General features: G+C 39.8%; 1 protein-coding gene across 28 annotated transcripts in view; it reads right to left on the bottom strand.

Moving 5' to 3' along the window:
• The window catches only part of DTNA (dystrobrevin alpha), a 391,156-nt gene that overhangs the window by 21,048 nt on the left and 355,585 nt on the right, over nucleotides 1-14,523 (bottom strand). For 23 of the 28 annotated variants that reach the window (XM_058438478.1, XM_058438477.1, XM_058438474.1 and 20 more), the window contains 2 exons: nucleotides 11,925-12,038; nucleotides 6,883-6,979 (listed from right to left, as the gene is read on the bottom strand). In XM_058438478.1, the coding sequence (XP_058294461.1) occupies nucleotides 6,883-6,979; nucleotides 11,925-12,038 (211 nt within the window). Of the gene's footprint in view, nucleotides 1-2,453; nucleotides 5,178-6,882; nucleotides 6,980-11,924; nucleotides 12,039-14,523 lie in introns of those variants that run through there. The other 5 variants (XM_058438482.1, XM_058438481.1, XM_058438480.1 and 2 more) reach the window with 2 other exon arrangements.

Consider the following 14,523-nt stretch of genomic DNA (forward strand, 5'->3'; position numbering starts at 1 on the left):
TTCATACATTTTCTGATATTTTCCAGGAAGTGTTTTGGTTTCTATTCACCACCAGAAATGAGGGATGCTTCAAGGAAAGGAGCAAATGTCTAATTGTTGAATCAGGACACCCTGGTGAAACAGCAGAGAATTATATGTCCCCCTCCCTGCTACACCTGAAGAGTCTGCCTCTCATTTTGGCTGAGAATGCAGTCTGGTCATGCCTGGCTGCACCTAGCAGCCTGGGAAGGTGCAGCAAAGCAGTGTTTAGCAGCATTCAACTCTGTTTTCATCCTTTCTTCCAATATAAATTCACTGACTATCATCACATTGATGATAATTTTTACAATCGGCCTTTTTAAAGTGGTCATTGTGTATAGAGTGTTGTGGGGGTACATGAGAGGTGATTAATTCTGACTGTTCAGGCAGGAGGCATCATTTGACTTGGGTTTTAACATAGAAGATTTCCAGGCAGAAATGAGAAAGTGTGGGGAGAAGAGAAGAGCAGAGCAACCTGGGCCTTGGAATAGCAGGAGCAAGGAATGGGAAATTGAGACGTATTGTGGAGAGGGTGGGAAGGCCATTGTGGCTCTGGTGTCAGGCTGGCTGCTGGGTGCAGAGAGAAATGAGGCTAGAAGAGGGAGACAGGCAGGTCTCAGGACCTCCAGGGTAGACTTTATTGTGAACCAGAGAGTCATCTTCCTAGGTTTTTAAGCAGAGAAATAATATTTACTTACTTAGAATTAATTATAAGAATCAATACTTAATTTTAAAAAGAAAGAGTCTGGGAGGGTATGTTTTTGAACACTAGATGATCATCTTTATATTGCAGTTGATCATTTCTGAGGTGAATTATCCCTCTCCCTCGCTTTTGACTGGTTCATGCCTGCATAGAATACCCACCAGAGAGGATGAACTAGGAAAAGCCAGGAAGGTGAGGCCCAAGCAGGTTATTGCTGGCCTGCTAGTATTCCATAAAGTGTTTGGAAGAAGTAGAAACCTGATGACTACAATTTCCTGACTTAATTGGACCATCCAGTTATAAACAGAGAGGAGAATAAGGGTAAGAGATGGAATTTGGAATGATGCTTGACTTTTTTTCCCCACCAAGTTAGAACAATTGTATTACCTAACATAATACCAATGTATAGACATTATCTTCCCAAATAAGAAACAATTCGATCCCAAAGTTTAAAATGTAGTTTAAAATAATGAATCCTTATTGTAAGTCTGAAAAAAAGTCCTGCAAATTAACATAAGCTTAGTTTTATCCCCTTCCTCCCTTTTTTTTTTGAGACGGAGTCTCGCTGTGTCGCCCAGGCTGGAGTGCAGTGGCACAATCTCGGCTCACTGCAAGCTCCACCTCCTGGGTTCACCCCATTCTCCTGCCTCAGCCTCCCGAGTAGCTGGGACTACAGGCGCCCGCCACCACGCCCGGCTAATTTTTTGTATTTTTAGTAGAGACAGGGTTTCACTGTGTTAGCCAGGATGGTCTCGATCTCCTGACCTTGTGATCCGCCTGCCTTGGCCTCCGAAAGTGCTGGGATTACAGGCGTGAGCCACCGCTCCCGGCCTTAGTTTTATCCTTGACTAAAATATGCACCCTGTACTAATCACCTCTCTCACACAAAAATGTTTATTATAGATAAAACTTCAGAAAAAATATCAGATGTTTCATTGCACTCATATAGAACATCTGTTACTGGCAGCCCTTCACTGTATTAGCTGTTTAATATACCTACTCAAATTTTGGTGAAAGCCACACTCTGTAGATATTAGTATATCTAGGATCATATCTAATGTTACCAGAAATAGGAAAATATAAACTTACTGGACTTGTCTGTCACTTTCTCTAACATAAAAATGACTCTTTTTTTATACTGTTCAAAGCAATTACAAGAGATCTGAACTAATTAAAAGTCCTTTTCAAATTTCTTTCCCTGATTGAGACACTGTTAATGAAATGTAAGGAAGAGAAGTGAATGCGTGTGTGTGTGTATGTGAGTGTGTGTAAAATATGGATCAAATTTGAAAAGTTTATATATACCTGTGTGTATGTGTACCTATATACATACATTCATACTTATAGCTGACGTATAAGATTTTACGAAGTGCTTTCACATCCAATAGCTATTAAAATCTATACAATAATCCTATTAGCCATGGATTATCAATAGTTTGAAATTAATGACCATGAAAGCTAAGCTTACAGCTGTGAGCAAAGATCTGGTACCACTGTAATTCAGGTCTAATTCCAATAACTTTGCTAAGAAAACTAATATTGAGACCTTACTTTCTGGAGTCAAAGTCAGGCTACTCAGTTTTAGACTGGTACATAATATTTGGAACTGGAAGTATACCAGAAACTCTGCAACATATCAGTACTGCAATTATACCCCAGCTGCCTTCATTATTAAACGTTTTATGAGTGTTCTTTTTATGGTTCCTTCAATAAATCTTAAAGATACACAAAGAAGAAAGAGGGTAGGATAACTTATTCAAGTTTTGTAAAAAAAATTTATTGCTTGTGATATCATAATCATCACATTATATTACAGGCACTATTTTTTTTTAATTCATGTTCTCTCCTCGAGAGGGATAAATTCATGCATTACCTCTAACAAGAAACAATGTAAGTAGAAATTATATATGCCAGTATAATAAAACACTACATTGAACCACACAGACTTATGATAAAGCGAGTAGAGGTTATTAAATCCAGCACAATTTGTTGTGTGGGAGTGTTCTAAGTTTGGTTTTACAAAGATAATGTCCCCAAAGGGGAGAAACACTCATAAATAAAAACAGAATTTAGAAGCAGATGCCAGTCTAAAACCTCTAAATTCTCTCCTTAGATCATGTTTTACCAGGAGAAGTCTATATTTGGACAGCATTTGTTTATTTCCTTGCAGAACCGACTCTATAGGGCTGGGATTGATAAGGTTCTGCTTTTAATTTTGACTGAGGTCAGTATAAGAAACAGCCACATGAAATCTATGACTGCTCTTTTTCCTTTTTTATTGTCCAGTACTCCTATAAAGCTCCCAGTGAAGACTTTCTTTCATATTTTATGCCAAGAGAAATTTTGTTCCCCTGAGAAGTGGTATTTCTGTACTGATAAAACCACCGATATTTTCTTTTTTTTTTTTTCTTCATTGCCAGAACATGCAGAGTAACATCCTTGTCCCTTAAGATTAGCATATTCACATTTTCTTTTCTTTAGTTTTTGATTTTTCTATTTCAATTTTATGAAGTCACTGTTTATATCTTTTGTTGTAAGCTGCCTCTGGTCCTTTTTGAAAAGAGGCTTGTGTATAAAAGCAAAAAGATAAATGAGTGAAATAGGCAAACTCTGCCACCACCCAGACGATGTATTGCTGACATCTGGGTGATGTGGGCCCTGGTCCTTAGGTACCGACACCGCAGTACCCGCTGTTGGCCCCCTGAGATGCAGAAGCTGCTGAGGGGCTTGGTGGAGAGGAGCTGGAAGGTGAGGGGGCAGTGGCACCACCTTGGGGGCACTGCCACAGTTTGGCTCTGTGCATCCATCTGTTTACGAACTTCCTGGTCCACAGGAGCCTTTCAAGATTGTGCTGCCTGGGAAATGGCCCGGAAAGTATCCCCAAGGGAAATGGCTAAAGCAAGGCTGATGACGACAGGATAATTGCCCTCTCTCTCTGCTAGGAGGAGGGAGGTTATAATTGAACCTTATTTCCTTTTTCTATGCACATGCTAAATAAGAGACAGGAAAGGAAAGAAGCCATTTGCAGAGAAGTATCATGAAGAAGGCATTTTTCTTTACCATGATCTAAGTGTATTGGAAATACAATAGCAATATCCCATGTATGCATTCATGGGCAATTATACAGGCTGTAAGTGTCATGTGTCCTTCACCCAGGGGGACTGTCTTCTGTTAAAATTTGACTTTAATTTAGTAAAGTAATTTTTTTCACAAAATACAAAATAATGTAATACATTATCTTTATTGTCTGACATTACAGATTGATTTTACACTTTCCTTTTTTACAGACCATGGGAATGAAGGGTAAAAATGTGTCCAGCATTTTCCAAACATTCTTTGTTACACACAAACACACATAATGAATAATAGAAAAGAGCATACAGAAGAAATAAAAGATACGTTGAAATTGGACAGGCTGTGGTTCTAATTGATCCATGGAAATAATGTGAAACTTTTAAATAATGCTAGTGACTGGGATATATTGTCATACATAGCGTGGTACATGCACTTGAAATTAAAGCTGCTTTTATTTTGCTTCTATTTAATTTAATTTAATTTGATTTGATTTTTTTTTTTTTTTTTGAGTATGCTGCTCCCCCTGCTGGCTCTTGAGCCTGACCACAGGTTCAGACAGCTCCAGTTTAGGCTATGAAGTCACAATGCCCCTATTTCCAGAAAAAAAAAAAAAAAGTATGTAATGACCCTCTCGTCTCCCCGAGCAGAAAGGCTCTGTTGCTAAGGAAAAAGCTGAGAGTTACTTTTTAAAAAGAGATTATTGTCAACCAACAGTAAGGATTCTGCTTTGGGGAAGAGCCAAAAAGATGGGAAGTGAATAGTCAGTTACGGAGTACAGTCTTTCTCTCACAAGAATGAGCACATTTTGGTGAGCCATGGGGAACAAGGCTCAATAATTATGTGATGAAAAGGGATTTAATTGCCTGATTTTTATAGAAAGAGGTTTCACAGGTTTTCAGTAAAATGAAACCGAACTGAATACTCACAGCGTGAGGGGGTGTAGAGGTTAGCTTCTGAGTGCTGTGGGTTTTGGGATGACATGAACCTCAGTGTATCTCTAGTGACTGTGGCGTCTCTCTATTAAGAGAAGGGTCTGATCAACAACTTGAAAAGCATAAGACTGGTTTGAAACTTATGCCTCTGGGGATCTAAAATGTTTCCAATAAATGACAATTCGTTCCCTTTTCTAAAAGATGTCATAGTTCTTCTTTTGATGCTGATAGTAGTGATAGTTATAAAAAATGCTAAATGTATATATCTCAATTCAAGCACTACATTGAAAAAGAAGCAAATTAGTATGACTTTTTTCTCTTTCCAAACTGAAGCATGAACATACATTAGAGCAAAAGCAATGAGAAAACCGCAGGTCGGCAGGCCCCTCCACTGTTAGTTAAGACCTGCAGTAGGGGACATAACTTACTCCCTGCTTCAGTTCTTCTTCCTACAGAAAGATTGAATCAATAACAGTTAGGTTACCCAGGGTTCCAGTAAGAGCATGTACACAGTGTGAAGGAACGCAAGATGGGGAAACATCAACACAGCTTTGATGGCAGGTCCAGGCCTCTGCCACCTCAGTGACTATCACTCCAAGTCTACTTGGTTATTTGAGACTACAGGCCCATCTCTTTTCTCTGCATGTACAACCATTTTTCAACACAGTCCATCTCTCTGTCCTGGTATGTGTACATCTTGATAAAAGGCAGTGCTCTGTTAGGCTAGGTTGATACTAACATGGCTGCTGGTGAACAGACTTCTATCCCATAGGGAAAGAGTCATAGCTAATGGTGGCCGAAGCAATAGGAACATGGGGGGCAGTTTTCAAAGCTTCCTGTCATTCACTGAGGGGAAAGATAGGTTCAGTCCTTTTCGTTTGGTATATTTGGAAAGGGAAGCAAAAAGAGTTTATTTTTGGGTTATCAAATGAGATTAACAGGCCAGAAACAGCAGCAGGTTATGAACTATCTAGTCTTGTCTTGCCCAAGATAGATCAACAAGAATTGAATTCTATACTGTACATGCCTAATTTACTGAAAAGTCAATTTTGTTGAGTAAAGATAAAGTATTCCCAATACCAATTGTTAAAGAGGACACTGACGGAGGGAAAAGGAATAAAATAGAGTAAGGAAAACAAAAGAAAGTTTAAAAGAACAGTGGCTGGAACAAAGTAGCTTTCAAAAAATGAAACAAAGAAGGAAAGGGGGAAATCAAGAAAGAAACAAAAAAAATGAAGAAAAAGGGAAGAAAAAAAGAGAAAAGTAGACAAAAAAAGAAGAGAGAAAGAAAAGGCAGACAAAAACAACAAATGTTGGTGTGTTGGGGCTGTGGGACATCCATGGACTGAAGGTTGGGAGACCCTCTCTCGCAAATGAGCTGCCCCAGGGTCTTCCCTTCATCATTCTCCTATCAGAAGTTTCATTTCCTGCCTTTGGCATGTCACAGTTCCAATCCATACTGGTTCTTGCTTGTTTATATCAGGCAGGATGATCACGTGGCACTGATCACATGGGCTGACTGTGGACATGTGGCCATAATTTGCCTGCTTTTGACTTGAAATGCAATTTAATGTATACTAAAGAAGGGAATAAGGCTTTACTAAAAGAAGAATGCCACTTCCCAATGAGAAAAATAGATTACAGCACTCTATAGAAGACTTCTATAAATCATCTTATTAAACATTTTACTTACAGAAGAGTAATGAGATATTCTCTCTTAGAGTTTGTATTTGAGATCACTAGAAATCATGTGACCTACTGATAAAGCACACTAATGGAATAAAATATTTTACTGATATTAACAGTCACTCCTCTTAATTTAATCAGAATTGCTGAAAGCTACTAAATATAAAATATTTCTAAATAAATCCAGTTTTATTACTTGCAGACATAAAGAAACTGGAAATAAGCCAAGAAGAAGTTGCCCCATGAAGGCCCTCAGCAGTCTGGTTTCAGGAAATGGATAAGAATGTGTTCTATTGCTGACAGCTACTACTACACTGGTCTAAGAAATTGTTTTACATTTGAGTTTGAAACAACATGTTGAGGGAAATCACATACAGCAATAGGAAAAACCATTGCACATTATGTGCAAAAATTTTCACAGATGACATGGAAAATAAGCTTAGGAAAAATTTATTTGGCAGGTCTTACCTTTAGTAGCTTCATGAGACCCTCCAACTGAACCATTAGCTCTCTCCGGCTCTCCTGGAGAGCAGACATTCTCTGTTCCAGCTCATCTTTGCGCTGTCTAAGAAAGAAGCAGCTGACATCAGAAGCGGCATGCAACTCTCTGAGCTAATCACATTCCCATTCTTGAGGGACTTGTGGACTATCAGAAAAAGGGCATCTCTGGGTCTCCGACACGGTTACCAGGCAGGGAACTGTTGTCAAATGAATGAACAATTACAGCTGGAAGTGTTTATTTTGTTAGCAGTCATACTACATCAGAATTAAAGTCCTTTTAGACATTTTGTTTCCTTCAGACCTTTCTACCCTGAATTAATCAACCATTGAATGAAATACTTTCTGAATGCTTACTATGTAGTGGGCCCTGTGATGTGCTATGGGGTCTCTTGAAACAAACAAAAACCAAATTGTCACTGAAAAAGGCAAATCCTCCAGATTCTCCAAATCTAAGAACCCTTTTGCAAATTCACAGAAAATATTGATTACCTTAGTATTTGGAAATATGATTTAGAAAAGTACATTTGAAATCTTCAGCACCCATTGAGGTATTTCTCAGAGGTGAGATATTAACAGCACATAGATATACAATCCATTTAAATTTCTGGGTTTGAGTTTGGTTTCATAAAGTGGAGTCAAAATAAAGGCATTTCTACATACTTGTTCAACAAGTGAAGATGATATATAAGGTTCATGCTTAATTTTGTTTTGTTTTACAGACCTTTTATTAAACTGTCAGCAAGAATGAAAACAACTAAGGACAATCTATACTCAATCATTTATGTTGACACTAAGAGGTACCAAAAATATCTTTAAAGGGGGAAAGAAATGAAACAGTATGATGAGGAATGTTAATGGTTCACACTTCTGAAGTATATGTATACTTTCCAAATAAATTCCAAATCCATTACTGAATGATTATTACTGAATAAGTAATACATATAATTTTCCCATTGCCCCAAAGATTTCTGTTTGAGTTTGAAATATTCATACTTATATACTAAAACTGCATGGAAACTTTAAACATGTATGTATTAATGTATAAATGGATATGGCTAGTCTCAATGATAGATAGCATATTAAATGAAACTATGACAAGAACTCTGCAATGAAAAACTGATGATATAAAAATGTCACAGTGAGCTAGGTCAATGACTCATTCAATTGAAAGATATTTTGTGGGAGGACAGGTTAGTGATATAAATGATACATTTCTATTTTTTTTTAGAGACAAGGTCTCACTCTGTTGCCTATTCTGGAGTACAGTGGCATAATCATAGCTGATTGTAATGTCAGTCTCCTGGGTTCAAGCAATCTTTCACCATCAGCCTCATGAGTAGCTGATACTATAGGCATGTGCCACCATGCCTAATTTTTTTTTTTTTTTTAGAGATGGTTTCACACTATGTTGCCCAGGCTTGTCTTGAACTCCTGGCTACAAGAGCTCCTCCTGCCTCAGCCTCCCAAAGCAGCAGAGGACATTTCTAATTTACTTTCTTATAGGCTGCTTCTATAATGAATTACGAATTTAAAATTTATAAACATTTCTCAATTCTTTTTGAATAAATTTATATTTTTAACTTTATAACTATAAAATATAAATTTTTAAATTTATATTTTTAACTATTATTGCCACTTACAAGCAATCCTTACGAGAGTAAGGACTGCTTACTCTTGAAGCAATCCTTCTTTCAATTTCCTTTAAAATTGCTTCTTTTCTGAATCCAGAGGATGAGAAACATCATAATTTTATATGCTTTAATGGTATCTTATTTTAGTCTTTGTCTTCCTGGGTTGAAGCATTCTAATTTCAAAAGTCTTGCCCCATTCAAGAATATTCCTCAGTGACAAATCCAGGAGGTGTTCTTTCTCTTTCTCTTTCTTTTTTTTTTTTGACCTTGTCTGTGTATGGTGTTCCAGGTACATCCACAGTAGTCTTTGGTACAAGAGTAGATAATGTTTCTGATTTCTTTCCAATTCTCTTCTTGATACTGTTCTGTAATTTTGGCCCTTTGGCCACAGAAGCACTTTGGGAAGAGGGTTAAAGCAACCTTCTAAAGCTGTAGGTGAGAAACACTAAGAGAGGCATTTAAAAACTATCAGAGAACGTTAACTGGTATTATTAGGTTGGTGCAAAAGTAATTGTGGTTTTTGCCATTAAGAGTAATGGCAAATTAATTAAGAATTAGTCAACACTAAAAAAATCTAATTGTACATTTATCTTACAGTAGTAATCTCTTAAAAATATGACATCGAATTCAATTAAAAATTAATTTAAGAGTGTCTTCATTCAATCTTCTCTATGTTTCCACCAGTGTTTTCCAAATGTAGGTATAATAACAAATCTGTGGTGTAACCTCCACCTTCCAAGGAGAATGAGAAAACAAGACTAAATAGTGATTTTCCTTTCCTAGCACTACATGTATTCATCTCTAAAGAAGTGCCTTTATTCTGATATTCTGTCAGATTATTTCTAATGTATATGTGTGTTAAAACCTACTTATTTTTTTTTTTTGAGACGGAGTCTCGCTTTGTCCCCCAGGCTGGAGTACAGTGGCACGATCTCGGCTCACTGCAAGCTCCGCCTCCCGGGTTCACGCCATTCTCCCGCCTCAGCCTCCCGAGTAGCTGGGACTACAGGTGCCCACCACCACGCCTGGCTAATTTTTTTTCTATTTTTAGTAGAGATGGGGTTTCACCTTGTTAGCGAGGATGGTCTTGATCTCCTGACCTCGTGATCTGCCCGCCTCAGCCTCTCAAAGTGCTGGGACTACAGGCATGAGCCACTGCACCCGGCCTGTGCTCAGGTGTTAAAGTGTCTGAAGAGCAGAGCAAAGATAGAGCCTCCAGAAACATCCATGCAATCAACAGGAACTTGGTAAAATCCAAACATAGTCATAAAGAACTTGCTTCATTTCATCTTTTTGTATGGAGGAAGAAAACGGGACTAATACGACAAGGGTTTCTGCAAAGAGGCATCTGTACTTACTATAAAAAGTATGACTCAGAGTTACAGATATACCTGGAACATACTTGGCACCCAAACTGGAAGATGAAAAGAATGGGCTGGGCGCGGTGGCTCACGCCTGTAATCCCAGCACTTTGGGAGGCCGAGGCAGGTGGATCGCAAGGTCAGGAGTTCAAGACCAGCCTGGCCAAGACGGTGAAACCCGTTTCTACTGAAAAAAAAAAAAAAAAAATAGCCAGACATGGTGGCATGCACCTGTCATCCCAGCTACTCTGGAGGCTGAGGCAGAGAATTGCTTAAACCTGGAGGGGCGGAGGTTGCAGTGAGCTGAGATCTTGCCACTGCACTCCAGCCTGGGTGACAGGACGAGACTCCGTCTCTAAAAAACAAACAAAAAACAAAAAGAAAAGAATGTAATACTTTCCAACTATAGGTGCCTTGTGAAAGATCAGTATGATATTTATATGAGGGAATGTCTTTGAAGTTATTCTTGTGTTGTTTGCCACATAAATACACTGGAATACCAGCCTTATTCAAGGCATGGTATGAAGCTAGTCTGAAATGGAGCCCACAGCAAGACTTTCATTTTGCACTGTGGGAGTAGTAGGAGAAACCACATTTCTTTTCCAAGGCCTGCTACTCCCTAGCTTCCGACTCTGAGAAGTGCACTGAAATGCAGCGGCAGAATCAGATTGAGGCAGGAGAATAGGGTCTGGAGGCAGCGAAACTAAGGCCGATTTGTACTGACTTCCTAGAACCAAATGAAAAGGAAAACCTTGCCTTTCCATACCCAAGTAACAAAAGGATCAGAGTCTACTCCCTTTGTATGGTGAGGCAGATGAATAATGGAAAGTAACTCTGATTGGTCCCCTCCTGCAACCAATCAAATGTTTGCATAGGATGTCACTTTGTAACTTCACTTCAGCCTCTGATTGGTCGCCTCCTGCAAGCAATCAGAGTGGTCCTGGGCCAAATCCTCATTTACACAGGGTGTACCCAAGTAACTAATGGGAAACCTCTATAGAGTATTTAAACCCCAGAAACCTCTGTAACCAGGGCTCTTGAACCACTTACCGGAGCTGGCTCCTACTCTGCAGAGTGTACTTTTGTTTCAATAAATCTGTGCTTTCATTGCTTCATTCTTTTGTTGCTTTGTTTGTGCGTTTTGTCCAATTCTTTATTCAAAATGCCAAGACGCTGGACAACTTCATAGTCAAGACTCTTCACTGGTAACAAGATGACTTCTACAGTCCCTTCTAACTCAAGTATTTTATGATGACAGACTAAACAAGACTAGGCTTTTATGTTCATTTATAGTACAAGGTGTGATGCCTATTTTTAAAGATCTGAATATAAAGATATTAGAGATCAAGACTTAGAGAAAATCAGACTCCTTTTATGAGTTAGGGGTAAATTTTTTAATTTAAAAACCTGTGATGTTTATTTAACTAATTATTTCTCAAAAGAGCTACGTTTAAATTGTTCCTAGTGAGACATGTTGTTTTTGATCTAAAGAACACTGCCGGTTGGGCGTGGTGGCGCACACCTGTAATCTCAGCACTTTGGGAGGCTGAGGTGGGTGAATCACCTGAGGTCAGGAGTTTGCGACCAGTCTGACTAATATGGTGAAACCCTGTCTCTACTAAATACAAAAAAATTAGCCAAGTGTGGTGGTGCATGCCTGTAATCCTAGCTACTTGGGAGGCTGAGACAGGAGAATTGCTTGTACCTGGAAGGCGGAGTTTGCAGTGACCCGAGATCGCGCCATTGCACTCCAGCCTGGGCAACAAGAGTGAAACTCTGTCTCAAAAACAAAAACAAAAAAACACGGCTTTTTCCTGTACCAAATGAAAGAACAAAATATAAACAGCTTCTCTCTAAATCCCCCAAATATCAGCAATTACATGTATGCTATGAAAAAAACAAACAAACGTCAGCAGCTAAGGTAGCTGAGGACTGTTTTCTGGCTAGACACTGCTAGACTTTCTCAGAGATCTCATGCATATATACTCCCTGGGATGACATGGGTGCTTTCTCTTACCTGAGGAGCCGGAGCTCTGCCAGCAGGGTGGGGTTTTGCTGTGCCTTCTCTGGCGTGGGCTGAGAAGCTTGTTCATGCTCTAGCCGAAGTCTCTGGATCTCCTGTAAGATTTCTCTTGGGAGAGAGGAGGAAGGTGAGAAACCAAGGTTAGTTAGCTTTCAGGACACTAACATCGGAGCAGATCAAGGCCACCAGAACAAAGACAGAAGGGATCATCCTATGTTTAGGAGCAGAACGGACCTTCCCTGACCAACAGATTCCAGTGTATTTAAGAAGCTTTGACTTTAGCTAGGTGGGTGCTGTGGGTGATGGGAAGATTGACTTCATTTCCAGTACATCCAAACCTAGAAGCTTCTGCAGCATGTCGTTGAGTTAAATCACCAGGGTCCAGTCATGTCTCTAGCAAGTAATGTAATGCAGTGGTAATGTGTCCAACTTTGAAGAGTGTGCTGCTTAAGAGACAAAAATGCTTCTTCCTGTTATTTACGATCACACTCTGACACCATAAAGTACCTGCAGCTACCAAGTAAGAGGAGCCTGAGGGAAAATAAGGATAAATGGGGCTCATTTCACAAAACTAAGTAACCTCATTCTCTCACCAAGAAGGGACTTCTCATTGAATTTATCTGAGAAAACCCCAGTTAGACAAAATTCTTTCTCTTTTTTTTTTTCTTAAATCTCTCAGCCTTAACAATGAATCTCAGGGAAGTCCACCTTAGAAGGAAAGTGCTTTTAAAAAGATTCACAGTAATTGAGTCTGTGACATAGAGTGCTATTGGTGTGACCTCTGTCGGGGGTGAGATGTGTCAGTCAACTATTGATGTCAGAGCCTGGGCTTCCCTGCATTTGGTGAGCATTAGGCTAGCCATAAAGGATATGTGACCTGGCAAGGCAAATTATCCCTAAGCGAGTCAGAAGACATTAAGCAGGGTTATAAGTCATGTATTCTTGGGAGCTGGGGGTGTCAGTTTCCTACTCAACAAAATGCACAGAAGCCAGTAAGATGGAGCAAAGCACTGCGAATGGAAGGTGAACTTGGTGTACAAGGAAGTGGCTTTCCATTTTGGAGGGCTGATTTAAAACTGCCTGCTTCGCAAAGCTCCCAGAATCAGGAGGCTAATGATTAGTGAGTCATTGTACATTTCGTGGGTGTGGTGAGAAGATGGAACTGTAATTCAGTGGTTTTCAATCTTTTTTTTTTTTTTCCTCTTTGGGATTCAATGGTTTCTTTAAAAGAAATATGCCATGGATCTCCAATATGCCAGACAGTTTAAGTGGGGGGGTGGGGGGGGGCGTGGGGCGGGGATGCTGCTGGGGTTAAAGAAATGAGGACAAGTCCCTGTGTTGCTGGGCCCTGCTCTGCCCTCTCAGGTGCCCCTGCAGAGCCCTCAGGATACCATAAAGCTCAGCCTGAAAATCAGTGCAGTGAGATTTCCAAGATTTCCTCCAGGGCTAACACCCTGATATTCTATGACTCCTGCTATTCTCCTTGTTGATTCTAAAGACAGAAACACTACAGAGCCATTTGGTCCAAGGAAGGAAAAGAGAGCAACAGCTCTGGTAAGAAAAAATAAAGAAGAGATATGTAACGTGCATTGAGTAGTTAGTCTGTACCTGGGAACTCTGCTGACTTCTTTAATGTTATTTTATTTCATTCTATAACAGTTCTATTATATATAGGTACCATTATTATCTCTGTTTAATAAATGAGAGAATCCAGGCACAGACCAGTTAAAAGATTTCCCCAAGTTCAATAACAAGTAGGCGGTAGAGGTGATGTGAATCCAGGCTGGCTAGCCCCAAAGCCCACATATATTAGCCTGCCTCAGTCTTCTGGTACTTGCTTTGCCAGGTCTAGCCAAGACAGGCTGTGACCTATACAATATAATTTGAAGATTCCTGGTACTCCTAATACTAACCCTGACTGGCTCCATCAAAGGTGCTATAAGGAACCATTATCTTCTAAAAACCATTGCTGAAATGTCTGTGAGTTACCTAGGGTAGACAGAGTCATTAAATGAAATGAGGAACTCTATCTTCCCCTTAAACTCACAGACCTGATTATTGAGTTGTCATCTTAGAGACATGAGTTCCCTGGGTGGGTTTCCATGGTGCAGTAGTATTACCTGAAGGAGATTTTGGCCCTGGGATGTCTAGAGAGCCAGGCTGCTGGCTCAGAGAGATGAGCTCAGGATGGACTTGCTGCTCATCAGAGATGGGGTGGGGAGCTCTGGAACCCACAAAAGAACTCAGGGACAGAATGAATCTCTCTTTCTGCCATCTCTTCTCACTCCTATTTCTTTTTTCTCGCTCTAGTCCTTAAAGACATACATTCAGAGAGTGCAATCCAAAAATGTCCACGAAACAAGAAACAAGAGTGATATTAAGGCATGGCCAGGGTTGTTGGGGCCTTCATGGTGCTTCATGCTGATTCTGGAATCAGAAATAGACAGAACCACATGGAGGCAGATATCCCTGGGGTATTTCCTCAAAAGAAGGCCTGCTTTCCGCTCATATGTGTTACCCCCATGCCCGAGTGGAAGCAGAGTATTGGAAAGGAAAACACAGTGCTCTGAAGAAGTGGAAGAGTGGGTTAATT

The sequence above is a fragment of the Hylobates moloch genome, unplaced genomic scaffold, assembly GCF_009828535.3.
Source record: "Hylobates moloch isolate HMO894 unplaced genomic scaffold, HMol_V3 SCAFFOLD_5, whole genome shotgun sequence".
Classification (NCBI taxonomy): domain Eukaryota; kingdom Metazoa; phylum Chordata; class Mammalia; order Primates; family Hylobatidae; genus Hylobates; species Hylobates moloch.